Here is a 21,834-nt window from a genome sequence, read left to right as displayed (position 1 = left end):
ATATATATATATATATATATATATATATGTGTGTGTGTGTGTAAATTACATTTAAATCATATATTTAAGATATATTTAAACAAATAAATATATAAAAATATATTTAAATAAAAACTATAGATGTATACCTCTCTCTCTCTCTCTCGCTATTATTTACTTATTAGTTATTTTTCACTTTAATAAAGTTGCTAAAGGAGGTTTAGTCATATATAGCTCTCGCCTGCAGATAAAGCTAATAAATATTAAACACACACCGTTCTCGTGACACTTCCTGTTGTGGTTTGGCGTCTCAGTAAATGTTGCACAAATATTGACGTGTGTTTTACTGCGTTATCATCAGACACGCTGATCACAAGCGTGCTTCTGCAGCCTAACCCATGTGTTTCACTCCATAAATAAACCTCCAACACAGTTCAAGCAGAAGTGCTAGTGTTTAACGCTACACAGCTGGTGTTTAGTTGCTCCTCTAACGCCTGGGTAACTTAACACAGCTTAACAACATTTATTAGCTCTGCAGATGAGTTTCTTAATGCTACTTTTCAGTGTAAATTCGGCTGTTTCACACATTTTGCTGATTTAAAGAGTCATATTAGCTCTAGCATTCAATACTAACTCTGACGGTTAGTTTTAGCTACACACGTTTACATTAGCAGCTTTTTTAAAGAGATCCATTTCAGGTCTTCAGCTTTGTTAGCATTGATGTTTCTGGTGTTTACATGGGCACATGTATTTTTCTGGTGTTAAGCAGTATTAAAAACAGGCGTTTAGCTGGTGTTTTGCCACATTAAAGCATTATTATTTCAGGTGTTTAGCTGTGTTAACATTAATATTTCTGATGTTTAGCTGTGCTAGCATTGATGTTTCTAGTGTTCTTCTCTGTTAGCTGATGTGTGTAGTTGTATTAGCAGTGATATTTCTGGTGTTTAGCAGTGTTTACGTGAATATTTCTGATATCTAGCGGTGTTAACACTATATTTTCTGGTGCTTAACTGTATTACTGTCTTTATTTCTGGGATTTAACTGTGTTAGCATTGATGTTTCTAGTGTTTGTTTAGCTGCACTAGCATCAATGTTTCTGTGTTTAGCTGTGCTAGCTAGCATCGATGTTTCTGTGTTTAGCTGTGCTAGCATCAGTGTTTCTGGTGTTTAGTTGTGTTAATATTTTCTGGTGTTTAGCTGTGCTAGCGTTGATGTTTCTAGTGTTTAGTTGTGTTAGCATTAGCATTTCTGGAGTTTAGCTGTGTTAACATTGATATTTCTAGTGCTTAGCAGTGTTGACATTAACATAGGTGTTTAGCTGTGTTAACATTACTATTTCTGGTGTTTAGCTGTGTTAACTTTGATGTTTCTAGTGTTTAGCTGTGTTAGCATTAGCATTTATGGTGTTTAGCTGTGCTAACATTACCATTTCAAGTGTTTAGCTGTGTTGGCGTTGATGTTTCTATTGTTTAGCTGTGTTAGCATTAGCATTTCTGGTGTTTAGCTGTGCTAGCGTTACTATTTCTAGTGTTTAGCTGTGTTAGCATTATCATTTCTGGTGTTTAGCTGTGTTAGCATTGATTTCTAGTGTTTAGCTGTGTTATTAATATTTCTGGTGTTTAGCTGTTGTCAGCATTACCATTTCTAGTGTTTAGCTGTGTTAGCATTAGCATTTCTAGTGTTTAGCTGTGTTAACATTAGCATTTCTGGTGTTTAGCTGTGTTAGCATTACCATTTCTAGTGTTTAGCTGTGTTAGCATTAGCATTTCTAGTGTTTAGTTTAGTTAGCATTAGCATTTCTGGTGTTTACTTGTGCTAGCATTACCATTTCTAGTGTTTAGCTGTGTTAGCATTAGCATTTCTGGTGTTTAGCTGTGCTAGCGTTACTATTTCTAGTGTTTAGCTGTGTTACCATTATCATTTCTGGTGTTTAGCTGTGTTAGCATTGATTTCTAGTGTTTAGCTGTGTTATTAATATTTCTGGTGTTTAGCTGTGTTAGCACTGATGTTTGGTTTGTTTAGGTGTAGTGTTGAGTTTCACTCTGGTGGTTAGCCCTAGCGTTTGGTTCTGTGTTGGCAGGCTGCTGGCGGAGGAGGAGGAGAAGGTGAAGTCTCTGCTGGCGCTGCAGGAGGACCAGGAGGAGCAGCTCCAGCAGACCCAGCGCGAGAAGCAGGAGCTCCTGCAGGAGATGGAGAGGAAGTCTCAGTCTCTGGACGAGGCCCAGCACCAGCTGGACAAAGTGCGGGCCAGCCGACGCAGAGTGGACCAGGACATCGCGGTGAGTTCAGCGCTGCGCTAGTGTCGCGTTCCTCGCGTGTTCCCCCGCACTCATGAACGTGTGTCGTCCGCAGGCCGCGCAGCGCAAACTCCGGCAGGCCAACACGAGCGTCAAACACTGGAACGTGCAGATGAACCGCCTGATGCACCCCATCGGCCCTGGAGGTTTGCTATGTTCTTGTTGTGTTAAAAGTGCATATATACTAGTGCTGTCAAACGATTAATCGCGATTAATCGCATCCAAAATAAGTTTTTGTTTACATAATATATGTAAATATGTATATATAAATACACACACATACAGTATATATTTAGAACATATTTACATGTATATACATTTATATTCTTATATTTTATATGATATATAAATATATTTAATATATAAACATAACATATTTTTCTTAAATATTAGTATACATGCATGTGTGTGTAATTATATATACATAATAAATATACACAGTACACACACATATATTATGTAAAGAAAAACTTTTATTTGGATGCAATTAATCGCGATTAATCATTCGACAGCACTAATAAAAACCCAAATAATTTCTACTCAGAATCAAGGCCATTGCACACCGAGTCCGAATTTTTCGCACGTTGAAAAATAAATACGACCTCACGTTTTGTCAACCACGTTTACACACTGCCACTACACACTGCCTCTGAAACTTTAAAAAAAAAATTCGGATCGGGTTCGATTTTCCGCCTTTTTCGCAATTTTGAGAGGTGTCTCGCAGCACAAAGCACGGTAGAGATCCTTGCACACCGAGTTCACAGGAATTGGTGGTCTTCTTTTTAATATGTGGCTCTAGTATCGCTAGCAAAGCATAATGAGTCGCTGACATCCTGAAGTAAACTTTGAATCTCCCGCGATAATCCCGCTGCTCCTTAATAAGGACGGGGAACTCTCTTCCTCTCTATATCTCAGGATTGGATGGACCCAATATTTCCTTTCTTTTTCTCTTTTTAAGAAGCAAGAGGACAACAAAATCGTCCTCACTGCTTGAAGAGACTCCATTTAGTGCTGTTTTGTGAATTTTTTCGCAATGGATTCATGAATATGCATCGGACTCGGTGTGCAAGGTTTCGAATTTTAAGGATGACGAATACGAAAAAACGCATACGAACATTTCGGAAAGAGCTTTATTGCCAAGTGTGCTTACACACACTAGGAATTCGTCTTGGTGACAGAAGCTTCCAGTGCACAGATAGGATGACAAGTAGTGATGGTAGGAGAAACGAATCTTTTCGAAGCTTCGAATCAGTTGAAACAATTGCTTTGCAAAATGATTCACTGTTTCGAAGCGCTCGAAACACCACACGCTAGTGACACCTGCTGGTCAAAAGTGTGTAAATGCAACAACAACAACAAAAAAACCCATTGCAAATGTTTTATTGAAAGTTTAGACAATATATTGTATTTTGCTATATTCAAATAAATCAACAACATTGTGTATAATAAATATAAGCATGGGTAGTTGGGTACTGCACATGTTTTATTGCACAGTTAACTCTTCATTTAACTGCTCTTCTGTTCCATTCTTTTAAAGAAAGGAGAGCGTCTTCTAGTAATCTTCTCGCTCCCCCGGTCCGCATCCCCTCGGTCAGCGAGAGCGAATCCAGACCTCCACAGAAACCGAACAGCCTCCACTGTGAGAACATGGACTGCGGCGGCAACGAAAACAAAGAGCCGACTGACGCGGAGGCTGAATAAACCTGACGGAAATTAGCACAACTGACGTAGCACTTTGAATTGTTCAGTCTATAATGAAAATCTGCTGAAAATGTAGCTACCCGCAGGCCTTCCGAGATCAGGATGAGTTTGTTTTTTCATCAGGTTTGGAGAAATGCAGCATTGCATCAGTGTCTCACTGCAAGTGAATGGGTGCCGTCAGAATGAGAGCTGATAAAAACATCACAATAATCCACAAGTAATCCACAGCACTCCAGTCCATCAGTTAACATCTGGAGAAGACAAAAGCTGAAACAAATCCAGCATTTAGACATTTTTAACTCAAATACATAGAGTCCATAATAAGGCTTCCTCCAGTGAAAAAGTGTTCTGGTCTGAATCAGGAGAGAAATCTGCAGAGATCAAGCACTGTTTAAACGGCTCTAAACTAATATGTTTATGTGAGAGACAACAGGAGATGCACTTTTTCACCCATCTGAATCAGGAGAGAAATCTGCACAGATCAAGCACTGTTTAAACGGCTCTAAACTAATATGTTTATGTGAGAGACAACAGGAGATGCACTTTTTCACCCGAGGAAGCGATATTATAGATTATGGAGTTGTGTTTTAGTTAAAAACGTCTTAATGATGGATTTGTTCCAGCTTTTGGTTTCTCCAGATGTTAACTGATGGACTTCTGGAGTGGTGTGGATTATTGTGATGTTTTTATTCTCATTCTGACGGCACCCGTTCACTTGCAGAGCTTCCTTTGGTGAACAAATGATGTGCATTTTTATTTTTTAGTTAACTGTTTCTTTAAGAAAGTGACTGTGAATGAACCATAGCTGAAATCATAGTTGAAACGGAAATATATTTTCTTGTTTTTGTTGTTGCTGTGTGATTTTTGGTGAAGCCGCTGTGGGTTGACTTCCTGTTTCCTGTGTGAGCAGAAGATGCTGTGCTCGTGTAGATAAACTGCTCTTTATCTCTCTCTCACTGTCACGAGAGGAAATAAATGAGAAGCTCTTCAGAAAAGTTGCTTGTCATTCGCGTCGCACAAACGAGGCACATAATAACGTCTTATAACGGAGTTATAAGCGTTTACGCACCGTCTGGATGTTAAAAGAAGATATCTAACACATCTTAAAGCTCATGGTTCATACGGCGAACAGCGACGTCTGCTGGCGGTGACCGGAAGTGAGCGCGAACTCTCACGTAAACATATAAATAGCGTTTGTGCTGCAGTTAAATAAAAACAAATATTAAAAGCACGTTTTCAGAATGCAGCACATGTCTGGATACGCATATATACTCATATATATATACACACAGACACACACACATATATATATATATATATATATAATGCATTAACCAGATACATAAAGGACAGAACAGAGACTTTCTGAATTGTTATTTTGTTTTTTAGACTTGCATTTGCGTTTGTAATTTGTTATTTTGTTTTCAGAATTGTGATTTGCTTTGCACTTCTCGTTCACCGTAGAGAACCCCTACAGGGGAAAAAACAATAAAAAAACAAAAAAAAACAAAAACAAAGGGGAAAATAAAATCACAGCTAGTAAAGTTTCACGTACAAAATTAAATACATAAAGAGAAATAACTACAAATAAATAAAAAATAAAATAAAAGATAATAATAATAATAACATACTACAGAGGGAGAGAACTTTATGCATCAGTGATATTACCAAAACAACCATCATAATATTAATATTTAAATATATTATTATTTTATTAATTAATATTTTAATATTTAAGTTATATGAATTCATATTTCATAATATTAAAAAATAAAAAATCTGTCACCGTTCTTGTTCTTAATCAACCTAAGATATTTAAGGAATGCGCCCACTTCAATTAAGAAATGTGAAAAAGAAGGCTTATATATTTTTTATTATTATTATTTTTTTTATTATTGCAAACAATTCAGAGATGACATTAATGAAATACAACTTCGCATACGTTACACATAATGTATCAACAATACAAAATGGAAGATCTTACAGGGTTAAACGAAAGGAGCCGTTGTGACGTCACGCCGGACTCCGGTGTGATGCGGCGGAGCGGCTCCCGGTAACCGTGAAGCGCTGATGCGACCCGGAGGATAACGGAGGAAACCGTCGGGAACGAACGCGTAAGTTCGCCTTCCGTTCGTTTCTTCATGCACTCACGTGAGACTCCGGTGGGTTATTTGCCGAGACCGTTTCAAAGTTTCAAAGAGAGTTTTGTATTGAGTTAAAGACACGTACAGATAGATAGGCTTGTCGGTGAAAGTTGTTTTGGGACGCTCCTCTTGCAACATATCCTGGCACACAGTGTGTGTGTTTACAAACGGATCAAACACTCGCTGCACTCCGGTGTACCGGGCTGTAACATCACCGGAGAGCCGTTTAAAGTGTTTCCTTTCATCACAAGTTCAACTTCACGCAAAAACACAAACATGCAGAAGCCAACAAAAATGATGTTGATGTGACCTTTGAGATGTTTGTGGTGGCACCCGTTCATCGACCCTCTGTAGTGTGTGCCATCCCTTACGAAGATTAAACCATGGCTTAATTATAGTAAAAGTGTAGTAACCATGTTTTTTTTGGCGCATTGATTCCCATTTGCATAACCACATGTTTACTACAAATACCATGGTTAAACTATGCTTAGTGTAGAAATTTGTGAGCATGTTTTTTTTTGGTTAATGAAAGTATTATTTGAAGTATTCGAGATTGTGAAACACAAGAGTTTGCGAAAGTGACTTAAGTTTGGTAGCATTCGCAAATTCGTCTTTGAGCCCGGGGGTGGCTTGCTTCACAACTCTTTATTGAAGGATATTTTGCAGTCCTACTCGTGGAGAAAAAAAAAAACTGGAAAAATACTTCGCGAACTTGCGTTGTCTTGATTTCGAATTCTTTTTGCTAAACCGCCGTTATGTCTTCGAAACCCCTAGAATGCGTCACATAGAGACCGTTGCGCCGTGTTCGTCTGTCTGGCGGCAGGTTAAATGTCGGCACTTGTTTAACGCAAAAAAATAAAAATAAATAAAAATCGCACACATTGTAGAGAAATGTATTTTTGGCGATAAACGTTTCGATGGACTGCGAGGTTCTGGTGATGGAGCCGCAAGACAGTTTCGAAAAGAGTTTAATAGCCGAATCTGTAGCGTAGAATGTTTCTGTTGTGATTCTTGTTTCTATGGAAACGGCGGAAAGCGATGCTACGTCATGTAAAATAACATAGACATTTTTTGACCAATGAGAGTGCGAGTCAGTCAGTCAGTCGTTTTTAGGCGATTTTTGGAAAATCTGGTTAATTCTGGACATAACATTTTTTTCGTTATAGAGATTTTTAGTGATAATGTGTAAACATTTCCGGACCGATGCACCGCACGCAGGCTGTGAGATTTAGTTATGATGATATTTAGTAGAAGCCACAAGACTTCGTGCGATTTTAAAAAGTGTTTAATCGGCAAATTTGTAGTGTAGAAATTTTTTTCGCCCATTCTTGTTCCCATGGAAACAGCAAAATCGACACTGTCGTGTGGCCAAAAGTTGACAAAATAATACAGTTCCAGGTTTTTGGAAATCAAGTCACTTCTGGATGCAAAAAAACCCAAAAAGGCTCTTGTTATCGAGAAATAGATATTTTTTGCAATAATGCGCAAACCTTTCCTGATTGTGAGGTTTATGATGACAAGTATATTCGGTAGAAGCCGCAAGAATGTGTCATTTGAAAAAGTGTTTAATCGCTTAATTAACGTAAAACTTTTGTCGCAATTCTTGTTTCCATGGAAACGGCGACCTCTCCAATCGGTCAGTCTCCCTTGTGGCCCTGATGTACTTGCAAAAAAAATAAAGAACGAACTGGTGTGACACAATTCTGAATAAAAATACGCTAAATGAAGTTTGTTTTGGGAAACGAAAGCGAACTTTCCAGAAAAGTTCGGAAAGCATACATTTACCTATTCATCCAAACGCCGCTCCCAGCAGCTCAGACGGCATCAGGATGTGTGTTAACAGTATACTTTAACACTTTTTATTTTAACTACTTTTTACGAAGAACAAAAAAGAACTTCGCCACGAGTATATCAGGATAGGATCCTGAAGAGAGATTCTCCAATCATAGAGGTCGCTGTTACCATGGAAACAGTGATCTGCATTGTGAACGATGGATTCGAGTCTTCCCACACTTACTTATTATTACTTTATATATTTGAGTATTTAGTAATAAATTACAAATATACTCTATTTTGTACGTTTAATCAATGACATATACGTAAACAGTTCCACTGATGTCATTCGCAATGCATCATGGGATTCATTCCCATTAAAAAACCTTTGTTTTTGTTATGAGTTTTTAAATATTTTTTAGTAAATTTTGCGAATTACTTTTTGTTAATGACGTTTCTGAACTTTGAAAGACGACTCTTTGCGCTGTCAGTTTGACTGCCAACACTTTAAGAAAGGATATTTTGCAAAGCATATATACTTCGCAAACTTGCGTTCTTTTCCGGTGCGCGATTTTAAGCCTGGTTTCTCCTGGTCTTCCTGAGTAGGTGAACCAGTTTATTAGTCTTCTGTCGTACGAAAGCATCTAATGAGCAGCTAATGAATACTAACGAGTGCTAATTGGCTTAGAGACGGAGAGGACCGTCCGTCACCCAGAGTTACCCTCGCTAACGAACTCGTTAACCTCACACCTGTAAGGAAGTGACATCAGCGCTGCTGTTGCCATGGAGACTTGCTTCCAGTCCCATGATCCTCTGCTTTTACAGGTCTGACCCGAGTTTGGCTTTTTATAAGAGGTCAAAGGTCAGCTGCCTTTCACATCGTTGGGGTCAAAAGGTAATTTGCGCGTTCAGCGTTGCATCAGTTAGAAAGTTCTTACTACGTACTGCAGGAATAGTAGGGGAGTATTTTATTTTATTGACAAAATATTTTAGTTCGTCTTGTATATTTTTTCATGAGATCAGATAACAGTTTAAGCTGTTGTATGGTAATGTTACAACGTGCCCCTCAGGTGTTACAATGTACCCCACCTACGGGGCATGTTGTCACATTTCGCTTCCGTGTTTTGAGCGTAAATAAAGAAAACGTATACACACTGTAATTATGAAACAAAGTGACGTATTTGTACTAGACAAGTGTGAAATTACTGCGGATAAAAAAATTATATTCTGAACCCCATGTGGATTTATGCAAACTGAGAAAGTCAAAAAGTGTTACGTTGTGCTGCGCGCTCCCCTATGCTTAGTGGTGACCTTTGACCCCGCGCAGAAAGGCCTGGCGCTGCGGTATGTAAATTCTGCGGCAGATTAAACCTGCTGATCTGCTGCAGCGAATAAGGTTTTCAGGAGATCTGCAGTGTTTGAACACACTCATTGATCCGCACACTGACCCACATAGCGCTCAGCTGACCAATCAGAGCGCGGGATGCTTGTAGGAGAAAGCTGTGGTTTCTGGATGATCTGTGCTCGTTTATTTGTCTAAATGGACACACAACGGCTTTGGTTTCCAGGAAGCAGATGATAGTGACTGTAGACCAACCCTAAAAAAAACTTCAGCTTAGTTTCTTTTATTTTGTTCGTTTAGTTTTGTTGTAAAGCAAATTGTGATAACTATGGACTAACCCTTAAATAAAACTTTTGGCTATTCGTGGCTATATGTTTTATTTTATTTATATAGTTGTGTTTTAAAGTAACAAAAAAAATTCTAATGAATGCAGACTAACCCTAAAATAAAACTTGTGCTTATTTTGTGCTTAGATTAGTGCTTAAAACCTGTGGCTATTATTTATTTAGCTAGTTAGTTATCTGTTTGTTTGTAAAGTGAATTATAATTACCAAATACAAACCCTAAAACAAAACTTGTGCTCATTTTATTTTACTTTGTTGTTTTATTTTATGACTTTAGTTTTTTACATTTCGCTGTAAAATTATAAATGAAAGCAAATGATAAAGAACATAGACTAACCCTAAAATAAAACTACCTGCTATTTTATTTTATTAATTTTATTTTATCACTTTAGTTGTGTAAAGGACATTCTAGTAACTGTAGACTAACCCTAAACGAATACAACTTTTTTGCCTATTATTTTATTTTATTACTTTAGTGCTTTTTGTGCACTCATTTCTCAGCTTCACACAATTTAACTTTTTTTTTTTTTAACCAAGCAGTTACTGTGAATATAATGCATGTCAGAGCTAGCGTGTGATCATGAAGACACTTCATCGTATTTTCTGGATGTCTAAACATGCTCTCCAAACTCGTAGGACTCAAGCACAGAGTGTGTGATGTTTGTGTGTGTCACAGTTCAGTGTGAAAGAGTGTGAAGCTCCAGCGAGAGGCAGATCCTGCAGCTTGCAGCCGCTCCAGTGACGGGCCTCGCTGACCTCTGCTCCACACTCTTGAGTTTCACTGGGTGTTTCTGGGAACTGATACTGAGAAATCCACCCACAGAGGTTTCATCTGTCCGTGTGTGTGTGTGTGTGTGAGTGTGTGTGAGAGTGAGAGTGTGTGTGTCTGTGTGAGAGTGAGTGTGTGTCTGTGTGAGAGTGAGTGTGTGTCTGTGTGAGAGTGAGTGTGTGTCTGTGTGAGAGTGAGTGTGTGTCTGTGTGAGAGTGAGTGTGTGTCTGTGTGAGAGTGAGTGTGTGTCTGTGTGAGAGTGAGTGTGTGTCTGTGTGAGAGTGAGTGTGTGTCTGTGTGAGAGTGAGTGTGTGTCTGTGTGAGAGTGAGTGTGTGTCTGTGTGAGAGTGAGTGTGTGTCTGTGTGAGAGTGAGTGTGTGTCTGTGTGAGAGTGAGTGTGTGTCTGTGTGAGAGTGAGTGTGTGTCTGTGTGAGAGTGAGTGTGTGTCTGTGTGAGAGTGAGTGTGTGTCTGTGTGAGAGTGAGTGTGTGTCTGTGTGAGAGTGAGTGTGTGTCTGTGTGAGAGTGAGTGTGTGTCTGTGTGAGAGTGAGTGTGTGTCTGTGTGAGAGTGAGTGTGTGTCTGTGTGAGAGTGAGTGTGTGTCTGTGTGAGAGTGAGTGTGTGTCTGTGTGAGAGTGAGTGTGTGTCTGTGTGAGAGTGAGTGTGTGTCTGTGTGAGAGTGAGTGTGTGTCTGTGTGAGAGTGAGTGTGTGTCTGTGTGAGAGTGAGTGTGTGTCTGTGTGAGAGTGAGTGTGTGTCTGTGTGAGAGTGAGTGTGTGTCTGTGTGAGAGTGAGTGTGTGTCTGTGTGAGAGTGAGTGTGTGTCTGTGTGAGAGTGAGTGTGTGTCTGTGTGAGAGTGAGTGTGTGTCTGTGTGAGAGTGAGTGTGTGTCTGTGTGAGAGTGAGTGTGTGTCTGTGTGAGAGTGAGTGTGTGTCTGTGTGAGAGTGAGTGTGTGTCTGTGTGAGAGTGAGTGTGTGTCTGTGTGAGAGTGAGTGTGTGTCTGTGTGAGAGTGAGTGTGTGTCTGTGTGAGAGTGAGTGTGTGTCTGTGTGAGAGTGAGTGTGTGTCTGTGTGAGAGTGAGTGTGTGTCTGTGTGAGAGTGAGTGTGTGTCTGTGTGAGAGTGAGTGTGTGTCTGTGTGAGAGTGAGTGTGTGTCTGTGTGAGAGTGAGTGTGTGTCTGTGTGAGAGTGAGTGTGTGTCTGTGTGAGAGTGAGTGTGTGTCTGTGTGAGAGTGAGTGTGTGTCTGTGTGAGAGTGAGTGTGTGTCTGTGTGAGAGTGAGTGTGTGTCTGTGTGAGAGTGAGTGTGTGTCTGTGTGAGAGTGAGTGTGTGTCTGTGTGAGAGTGAGTGTGTGTCTGTGTGAGAGTGAGTGTGTGTCTGTGTGAGAGTGAGTGTGTGTCTGTGTGAGAGTGAGTGTGTGTCTGTGTGAGAGTGAGTGTGTGTCTGTGTGAGAGTGAGTGTGTGTCTGTGTGAGAGTGAGTGTGTGTCTGTGTGAGAGTGAGTGTGTGTCTGTGTGAGAGTGAGTGTGTGTCTGTGTGAGAGTGAGTGTGTGTCTGTGTGAGAGTGAGTGTGTGTCTGTGTGAGAGTGAGTGTGTGTCTGTGTGAGAGTGAGTGTGTGTCTGTGTGAGAGTGAGTGTGTGTCTGTGTGAGAGTGAGTGTGTGTCTGTGTGAGAGTGAGTGTGTGTCTGTGTGAGAGTGAGTGTGTGTCTGTGTGAGAGTGAGTGTGTGTCTGTGTGAGAGTGAGTGTGTGTCTGTGTGAGAGTGAGTGTGTGTCTGTGTGAGAGTGAGTGTGTGTCTGTGTGAGAGTGAGTGTGTGTCTGTGTGAGAGTGAGTGTGTGTCTGTGTGAGAGTGAGTGTGTGTCTGTGTGAGAGTGAGTGTGTGTCTGTGTGAGAGTGAGTGTGTGTCTGTGTGAGAGTGAGTGTGTGTCTGTGTGAGAGTGAGTGTGTGTCTGTGTGAGAGTGAGTGTGTGTCTGTGTGAGAGTGAGTGTGTGTCTGTGTGAGAGTGAGTGTGTGTCTGTGTGAGAGTGAGTGTGTGTCTGTGTGAGAGTGAGTGTGTGTCTGTGTGAGAGTGAGTGTGTGTCTGTGTGAGAGTGAGTGTGTGTCTGTGTGAGAGTGAGTGTGTGTCTGTGTGAGAGTGAGTGTGTGTCTGTGTGAGAGTGAGTGTGTGTCTGTGTGAGAGTGAGTGTGTGTCTGTGTGAGAGTGAGTGTGTGTCTGTGTGAGAGTGAGTGTGTGTCTGTGTGAGAGTGAGTGTGTGTCTGTGTGAGAGTGAGTGTGTGTCTGTGTGAGAGTGAGTGTGTGTCTGTGTGAGAGTGAGTGTGTGTCTGTGTGAGAGTGAGTGTGTGTCTGTGTGAGAGTGAGTGTGTGTCTGTGTGAGAGTGAGTGTGTGTCTGTGTGAGAGTGAGTGTGTGTCTGTGTGAGAGTGAGTGTGTGTCTGTGTGAGAGTGAGTGTGTGTCTGTGTGAGAGTGAGTGTGTGTCTGTGTGAGAGTGAGTGTGTGTCTGTGTGAGAGTGAGTGTGTGTCTGTGTGAGAGTGAGTGTGTGTCTGTGTGAGAGTGAGTGTGTGTCTGTGTGAGAGTGAGTGTGTGTCTGTGTGAGAGTGAGTGTGTGTCTGTGTGAGAGTGAGTGTGTGTCTGTGTGAGAGTGAGTGTGTGTCTGTGTGAGAGTGAGTGTGTGTCTGTGTGAGAGTGAGTGTGTGTCTGTGTGAGAGTGAGTGTGTGTCTGTGTGAGAGTGAGTGTGTGTCTGTGTGAGAGTGAGTGTGTGTCTGTGTGAGAGTGAGTGTGTGTCTGTGTGAGAGTGAGTGTGTGTCTGTGTGAGAGTGAGTGTGTGTCTGTGTGAGAGTGAGTGTGTGTCTGTGTGAGAGTGAGTGTGTGTCTGTGTGAGAGTGAGTGTGTGTCTGTGTGAGAGTGAGTGTGTGTCTGTGTGAGAGTGAGTGTGTGTCTGTGTGAGAGTGAGTGTGTGTCTGTGTGAGAGTGAGTGTGTGTCTGTGTGAGAGTGAGTGTGTGTCTGTGTGAGAGTGAGTGTGTGTCTGTGTGAGAGTGAGTGTGTGTCTGTGTGAGAGTGAGTGTGTGTCTGTGTGAGAGTGAGTGTGTGTCTGTGTGAGAGTGAGTGTGTGTCTGTGTGAGAGTGAGTGTGTGTCTGTGTGAGAGTGAGTGTGTGTCTGTGTGAGAGTGAGTGTGTGTCTGTGTGAGAGTGAGTGTGTGTCTGTGTGAGAGTGAGTGTGTGTCTGTGTGAGAGTGAGTGTGTGTCTGTGTGAGAGTGAGTGTGTGTCTGTGTGAGAGTGAGTGTGTGTCTGTGTGAGAGTGAGTGTGTGTCTGTGTGAGAGTGAGTGTGTGTCTGTGTGAGAGTGAGTGTGTGTCTGTGTGAGAGTGAGTGTGTGTCTGTGTGAGAGTGAGAGTGAGAGTGTGAGTGTGAGTGTGTGTGTGAGTGTGAGTGTGTCTGTGTGTGTGAGTGTGTGTGAGAGTGAGAGTGTGTGTGTCTGTGTGAGAGTGAGAGTGTGTGTGTCTGTGTGAGAGTGAGAGTGAGTGTCTGTGAGAGTGAGAGTGAGAGTGTGTGTGTCTGTGTGAGTGTGAGTGTGTCTGTGTGTGTGAGTGTGTGTGAGAGTGAGAGTGTGTGTCCACATAATATGCTTTCTATGTATAAAATGCAAACACCAAAATTGTATGTCTCATCTTTGACATTTTTGTATGTTTTTAGTATTATATTTAATATTTATTTTATGTATGTATGTATTTTATTATGTATTTATGTATGTGGGCATATATTGTCTATATAGAGAGGGGATGTAAAATAAATCAATGAAATAAAATCAATCAATTTAATTTTTATTAAAGTATATGTTTTTATATTATTTATATAAATTAACTATAAATATTTTATATTATTAGTTTATATTTAAAGTTATATACATTTAATTTTAGTACTATTGAGATACTATTTTTTTTAAACAGTTTTTTAAATATTTTGAATAAAATTGTTATTTTTATATTTTCTGCTGTTATTCTTGGTAAAATTATAGGGATTTTTAATTAGTTTTTGTTGTTTTAAAATATTTCTATTATGTTTTTATTAATGTTTACAGTAGTTTTAGTTATTTTTGTACATCAAATTATATGAAAACGAGAAATGTGCTTCGGAAACTAGATGAAAAAAATAAGTTTTTGATATTAAATTTAACATTTATTTTATGTCAAGTAACAATTTTTTTGGTTTTATTTTAAGTTAACTATAATAACCCTGCTTTATATATAAAGTATTTTTATAATGTATGTTTATTCGATTTAACATTTATTTTATTTCAAGTTACGAAAATGTTTCTTTTTTCAATGCTTTTATTTTTAGTTAACTATAACAATCCTGGTTTATGAAGTATTTTTATAATGTAATGTATGTTTGTTTAGACAACGTATAAAACAGCGTGTATGTTTATATAAAACGCGTCTGTAATGTATTTGCGTCTCTCAGGTGCTGTTATGATCGCCGCGGCTCATGAGCATCTTTGAGTTTCTGGAGATGGACGGAAGAGACTCTGCCTTTCTGGCCGTGAGCAGCAGATTACCCAGAGACCCCGGCGTGGTGGGCGGAGTCTGTATGGGGAATGAAGACTCCTCCCCCTGCAGTAGCCAGGGGGAGGGGCCAGACGACAAACATCTAGAGGACGTGCTGTGTGAGCTGGGAGTGGGGCCGGAGCTTAACCTGGAGCTGGATGTGGGGGTGGAGCCTGAGGACGGTATGGATCTGCAAGGGGAGGAGCTTAGCTGGGAGACGAATCGGCAGGAGGCGAACGAACTGGAAGAGCAGAGCAACACGAGCCGCAGCACAGCCAGTCCTGAAGCCTCCACAGGTGATTGGATGATTAGTTTCGCACGGTACATTCGTTTAGAAGACGTCTGAAGTGTTTGATTGTGCATTTGTGTGTAGATCTCTCCAAAGCATCATCTCCGTCGGAGCAGCTCCTGCAGGGCCGTGTGGAGGGGGCGGGGCTAAACATGGAGTGTCGCATCTGTGGCGACAGAGCGTCAGGATTCCACTACGGCGTTCATGCCTGTGAGGGCTGCAAGGTCAGAGGTCATGCTCACATATGACTTCATAAAATCTATAAAAAAACAGTTCATAAAAGTTCTTAAGTAAAGTCTTGCATTTAATGCAATGCATTAAACACAGATAAATCAGTAAATCGTTCTTGCCTAAATTGTAACATTTAAATATGTGTTGCGTAAAAAGTACAAGATTTTCAACTATGTAAAAAAAAAAAAACTAGTAAAAAAAAATCCAAGCTCAGTTAAACTAAACAAAGTCTAATGCACTGAATTGAAACAGAATGCAGATGTCGACTTAATTCGTAAATTCATTATTGCGCAAATTGTTGCATTCGGTTAAATTGAAAAAGCAGAACAAATTTTTGTGTGGATCAAGTGAAAAATGTTGCATTCAATTTGTTTCATAAAACTTGCAAACAAATTTTATTGAAATTGTGTGTAAAGTGATCGAAGGCAAATTGTCGCATCTAATGCAATTCGTTAAACACATGCAGAATCCAAAATGCGTGCTGTATCCCACAACGTAGATCGATTGTCAAATATTTCTTGTTGCAAGAATTTCCCAAAATCACAAGCATTTCTCTGTAAATCAATCATAAAATGTTGCATTGAATTTGATTCACAAAATACAATCAGAATAAATAGTTTAATGAAATGTGGACAAAACTTTTTGTGAAATTGTTTATACAGTCATTCAAATCAGATTAAACGCATGCGGAATGCATTTCTGTTTAAACCAGTCGTAAAATGTTTCATGCATAAGTTGCATTGAATTTGATTAAAAAAATCTGTATAAATAGTTCATAAAACCATTTTTAAGTAAAATGTTGCATGTAATGCAACACATGTAACACTAGTAGAACACTATCTTGCATAAATTGTAACATTAAATTAGTTGAATGAAATGTGGGCAGAACAACTTTTTATGAAATTGTTCATAAAGTCATACGAACGTGTTCATTGAACACACGCAGAATGCATTTCTGTGTAAATCATTGTAAAATCTTAAATGCAAAACAAGCAGAACTAATTTCTGTTTAAATAGCTCAAAAAACGTTCTTTAGTAAAGTGTTGCATTAAATGCAATGTAATAAAAACTATTAGAACACATTTATATGTAGATCAATCACAAAATCATTCACTCGTAAATTGTAACGTTAAATTCGTTTATTGAAATGCAGACAGAACGACTTTTTGTGAAATCGTTCGTAAACGAGTCAGATTGTTGCATTTAATGCAATTCAGTGAACACATGCATAGTGCATTTCTGTGTAAATGAACTGTAAAATGTTTTATGCATAAGTATATAGTGTCTCTATTACTCTCAGGGATTTTTCCGGAGGACCGTTCGTATGAAGCTGGAATATGAGAAATGCGAGCGCAGCTGTAAGATCCAAAAGAAAAGTCGGAATAAATGTCAGTTCTGTCGTTTTCAAAAGTGTCTGATGCTCGGGATGTCCCATGACGGTGAGCGAAACAACAACAGACATTAGCGAACAATAAAACAAACATGACTTTCTAGCGTGTTGAGTGAGATTCTGTGTTTGTAGCGATCCGATACGGGCGGATGCCGGAGGCAGAGAAGCGTAAGCTAGTCGCAGGTCTGTTAGCGGGGGAAAAGAGCTCTCAGGACTCCAGCGGGTCAGATCTGCAATCTCTCGCCAAACGGGTCAACAACGCCTACCTGAAGAATCTGAACATGACCAAGAAGAAAGCTCGCAACATCCTGACGGGGAAGACCAACGCAAGCCCGGTAACCCGCTCAAGAAGAGAGTGTGAGAGTGAGTGTGAGAGTGAGTGTGAGAGTGAGAGTGTGTGTGTGTCTGTGTGTCAGAGGTCTAAAGACAGCAGTGTCTCTGTCAGTCTGGGAATGCTTGGCTTTGCTTTGGTTCGGCCGCAGACGTCTCATGTCTCTACAGCTGGTGTGTGTTAGTTCCCAGAATGCCGTGCGGCAGGCGGTCGGTCTGGGGTGGGCGTACTGCGGGGCTCCGGTGTCTTCTGAACAACGTACAGCTGTCAAATCAGTGTTGTGTTATCGCAACTGTTCCTCGAATACACATATGTCTGTTAGCGGGGGAAAAGAGCTCTCAGGACTCCAGCGGGTCAGATCTGAAATCTCTCGCCAAACGGGTCAACAACGCCTACCTGAAGAATCTGAACATGACCAAGAAGAAAGCTCGCAACATCCTGACGGGGAAGACCAACGCAAGCCCGGTAACCTGCTCGAGACATGCCAAAAGTAAAACAGCCCTGCAAATAAACACAGTTGCGAAAACGAAGCGTTTTGTCTCTGTGTGTCCTTCAGCCGTTTGTCGTTCATGACATGGACTCGCTGTGGCAGGCGGAAAACGGTCTGGTCTGGAATCAGGTGATTAACGGAGCTCCGCCCAATAAGGAGATTGGCGTGCACGTGTTCTACCGCTGTCAGTGCACGACCGTGGAAACCGTACGGGAACTCACGGAGTTCTCCAAAAGCATCCCCGGATTCATCGACCTTTTCTTGAATGACCAGGTAACGCAGTCGGGGGGCGGGGGGGGGCGGGGGTTATCTCTGTTATGTTGCGTAAAAAGTACAAGATTTCCAACTATGTAAAAAGACAATCCAAGCTCAGTTAAACTAAACGAAGTCTAATTCACAGAATTGAAACAGAATGCAGATGTCTACTTAATTCGTAAATTCATTATTGCGCAAATTGTTACATTCGGTTAAATTGAAAAAGCAAAACAAATTGTGTAGATCAAGTGAAAAATGTTGCATTCAGATTGTTTCATAAAACTTGCAAACACATTTTATTGAAATTGTGTGTAAAGTGATGGAAGGCAAATTGTCGCATCTAATGCAATTCGTTAAACACATGCAGAATCCAAAAAATTGACTGTAAAATATTTCTTGTTGTTGCAAGAATTTCCCAAAAACACAAGCATTTCTTTGTAAACAGTTAATAAAGAGATAGCGTGTATGTAGATCAAATTATTCTCATGTAAAATGTACCATTGATTAGTTTAATGAAATGTGGGCAGAACAACTTTTAGTAAAAAAATTGTTTGTAAAGTCATTAAGTCAGGTTATTGCATTTAATGCAATTAATTAAAAAAAAAATTCTCTGTAAATCAATCATAAAATGTTGCATTGAATTTGATTCACAAAATACAATCAGAATAAATTGCTGTTTAAAATGTTCATTAAACAGTTCTTGAGTACATTGTTGCATTTAATCTAACGCATTTCACTTTTTGTAAAGTTGCATAAATCATTGCATTTAATGCAGGCAAAACGAATCTTTGTGTGAATAAATCTTAAAGTCATTATAGCATACACATTTGTCTCATTAAACGCAAGCAGAACGTATATTATTCTAAATACTTCAGAAAACTATTCTTTAGTAAATCTTGTTTGTGAAACCCCAAAAAATGTGACGGTTTACGCAAGAACGCTTTACATATAAATCCGCTCCTGCAGGTGACGCTGCTGAAATACGGGGTCCACGAGGCAATCTTCGCCATGCTGCCGTCGCTCATGAATAAAGACGGGCTGCTGGTGGCGAATGGGCGGGGCTTCGTGACGAGAGAGTTCCTGCGCAGTCTGCGCAAACCCTTCAGCGAGATCATGGAGCCAAAGTTTGAGTTCGCAGTGAAGTTTAACGCTCTCGAGCTGGACGACAGCGACCTCGCACTCTTCGTGGCTGCCATTATCCTCTGTGGAGGTGAGAGAGTGTTTCCGTTTCGTTGACCCCTAGTGGTTAAAGATGAAACTGCAGCAAGATTGTAAGGGATGGCCGATATCTTATCATTTGCGATATACCGGTAAAATTTCTCCCTATGATAAGAATTAGTCTTTCTGCGATAATAACGATAAAGCCTAGTTGTTGACATATTTATGTGTGCGACTGTGTGGCGGAAGGCGGACGTCAAATTGAGGAGGAGTTTATTGCTAAATGAGGAGCTCCTTCTACATTCTGGAACTGGTTTGGTCAGGGCTGTACCGTGCACAAAAAATCGGTCTGAATAAATGTAGTACAGTAGCACAGTTTTGCATGTGTATGAGCCTGTTTACAAACCTGTTGTCCAACAAAGATATAATTTATTGGCATGCTTTTTCTCCAAATTAACTTAATAACATAGTTGAGTGTTTGAAATAACTTCTTTTTGTGACCAGACGTGGTTTCATATTACAGAGTGATAGTATTATATACAGCGATAAAGGCTATGTCGATCAGTATTGCATTATAAATATACTTTCCTTATAAAAAATACCCAAGATTGCTTGAAGAACACAGACCATAGCTATATTTTGTGCAATCGTATGTTTATAGTCTTCAAGTTTCATCAGTTAAAATTTCTTTATCTCCGTTGTGCGTTTTATTCAGCAATAACTGGATGCCTTTGTCCATATTAGGGATTTCCTGGAGCGTCGTCAGTGGTATTACTTCTGCTATGCATGTGTGGAGTTTCTGCGCAAGAGCGCCCTCCGGCTTCCAGTATGAATTAAACCGTCATTACATTATGTGTGTACTCAGTAATGCTCACAACACCGTATTTTGGGTAAAAATAGAAAAGATAATACTTTTCTCTAAAGAAACAGGATTTCCTGAATTATCGTCATTGATATCGTTATCGCAATAAATACCAGAAAGTATCATGATTTATTTTTTCAAGCCCATATCGCCCATCCCTAGTTTAAATACATCAAATCAAAATCAAATCTCTTTATTGCCACACATCGTGTACACAAGTATACCGATGGTGAAATTCTTAGGTAGTACAAGCAACAAGATATGAAAAATTGACAATATACATAAATAACAATATACACATTTTTCACAATATATACATTTCCATAATATACACATAGTACGCAGTATACTCAAGAGACTTATAAATGTATGTATAGCTTTTATATATGACTTAAAGTGATGTATACTGTTAGTGTTTTACTGTGAAGTTCAGTGCAGAGGTTTAAGTAAGTTCAGTACATAATTGCGCAATTAAAATAGGTGTGCTTGCATGTAGATCGTCCAGGTCTCGTGAACGTCCACCAGGTGGAGGAGATCCAGGACAACATCCTGCAGGCCCTCAACCAGCACCTGCAGCTCAATCATCCCGACGCCAGCTTCATCTTCCCCAAACTTCTGCAGAAGCTCGCAGACCTGCGGCAGCTGGTGACGGAGAACGCGCAGCTGGTGCAGAAGATCAAGAAGACGGAGTCCGAGACGTCGCTGCATCCGCTGCTGCAGGAGATCTACAGGGACATGTACTGAGTCGAACCATTCCAGGCACGCTGACCGATCACTGTGACCTTCAGAGTTGTTGTTTTTATAAAACGGACGATTTGTCGCTGATGAAATCAGCGCAAACTTAACTCTAAACCGGACTGGGTCAGATTGTGCGGGTCAAAGAGACGTCAGTGAAACGCAATATTGCGCTGTTTATACACAACAATACTCGCCTCAAATTTCCGGCGTCTTCAAATCGCAGCAGTGCATTCCTATTCATTTAAGTTGTGACAAAAGCGCGTTGACCAATAAGACACTTGCGAAATACTGCAGCGCTACCGCGACTATAGCTATTTTGCCGTCTGAAATTAAATACCAAAGGTTGCTGCTATTCGTGAAATCCGTTTAGTTTTCTCCATTTTCATTTGTTTGGGTCGTTCGCAAGCTAGCCTTTCGTTGTGTTGCTGATAAAGCCAAAAACAACGCTAACGGAACATACGAGCGCATTGTTGTATTTAAACGTATGCGTTTGTGTTCATGTGGCGGTAACAAACCTCAGCACTGAAGGGGGCATTAGAGTTACCTTCAAATGATCAAATTATTAAACAAGATGTTATTTTTTTCTACTAGCTACATGTAAACACGTCAACACATTTAACTAACTTTAACTAATCTGCTCAGCAAGATTCTGCTCCGTCTTGATAGTAGTTGGGCTGACTTTAATGCTAATGTCCCCAATAGCGCCCCTTGTGGCGGCATTGAGAATGCAACAAGCTCTTGCATTGTTTCGAATCGTTATGAAATGCATTTCAAAATTAAACGACACATGAAACTTTCACTAATCTTAAATGCTTCAAGAGATTAAAACTAGATCGCTTAAGAAACAAAACAATGCTTAAACCAGCCTATGATGGTTTGCTGGTCTTACCTGGTTTAAGCTGGTCTTATCTGGTCTCCCAGCCTCACCTGCCCAAACCCTCTTTACAAGCCAGCTACAAGACTAGCTAAGACCAGTTTAGGCTGGTTTTTCTTAGCGGGGATCGCTATTGCAACACCCGAACAACTGGCAGAACGTCATTACAACTTGCAAACCTCGAACTTTCCATTTTTTTTAATTGTTTCTTTCTGTTTGCGTTTCTGAGAAATTATACTGTGATCACATTTATATCAGAGCTCAGATCAGTGATTGAATATCTGACTCCAGAGTTTATATTAATGTTATTTAATAACGCTTTATTAG

General features: G+C 40.1%; 2 protein-coding genes across 3 annotated transcripts in view; both read left to right on the top strand.

Annotated features, from left to right (window-relative positions):
• The window catches only part of def6b (DEF6 guanine nucleotide exchange factor b), a 16,095-nt gene extending 11,994 nt beyond the window's left edge, over nt 1-4,101 (top strand). The window contains exons 9-11 of one of the 2 annotated variants that reach the window (XM_016459347.1): nt 2,060-2,258; nt 2,332-2,422; nt 3,814-4,101. In XM_016459347.1, the coding sequence (XP_016314833.1) occupies nt 2,060-2,258; nt 2,332-2,422; nt 3,814-3,977 (454 nt within the window). In that variant the 3' untranslated portion in view covers nt 3,978-4,101. The remainder of the gene's footprint in view (nt 1-2,059; nt 2,259-2,331; nt 2,423-3,813) is intronic. The other variant, XM_016459348.1, reaches the window with a different exon arrangement.
• A 1,789-nt stretch (nt 4,102-5,890) lies between these two features.
• Nucleotides 5,891-20,719, top strand: pparda (peroxisome proliferator-activated receptor delta a). Its single transcript, XM_016459349.1, has 8 exons — nt 5,891-6,091; nt 14,807-15,185; nt 15,263-15,402; nt 16,710-16,848; nt 16,932-17,134; nt 17,687-17,893; nt 18,842-19,085; nt 20,392-20,719. Exons 2-8 carry the CDS (start codon nt 14,831-14,833, stop codon nt 20,637-20,639), a joined length of 1,536 nt encoding a protein of 511 aa, XP_016314835.1. The 5' UTR covers nt 5,891-6,091; nt 14,807-14,830; the 3' UTR covers nt 20,640-20,719.
• The last annotated feature ends 1,115 nt before the right edge of the window (nt 20,720-21,834 follow it).

The sequence above is a fragment of the Sinocyclocheilus anshuiensis genome, unplaced genomic scaffold (genome assembly GCF_001515605.1).
Source record: "Sinocyclocheilus anshuiensis isolate Anshui unplaced genomic scaffold, SAMN03320099.WGS_v1.1 scaffold1799, whole genome shotgun sequence".
In the NCBI taxonomy this organism is placed as follows: Eukaryota; Metazoa; Chordata; class Actinopteri; order Cypriniformes; family Cyprinidae; genus Sinocyclocheilus; species Sinocyclocheilus anshuiensis.
The sequence above is the reverse complement of the archived record's forward strand: the minus strand, read 5'-3'. Positions and strand labels throughout refer to the sequence as shown.

Excerpts from the sequence above, each read along its gene's own strand:
- pparda (XM_016459349.1), top strand. The coding sequence starts at position 14,831 with ATGAGCATCTTTGAGTTTCTGGAGATGGACGGAAGAGACTCTGCCTTT. Across the intron at positions 15,403-16,709 it reads ATGCCTGTGAGGGCTGCAAG|GGATTTTTCCGGAGGACCGT; the intron begins GTCAGAGGTCAT and ends TATTACTCTCAG. Across the intron at positions 17,135-17,686 it reads GGAAGACCAACGCAAGCCCG|CCGTTTGTCGTTCATGACAT; the intron begins GTAACCCGCTCA and ends TGTGTCCTTCAG.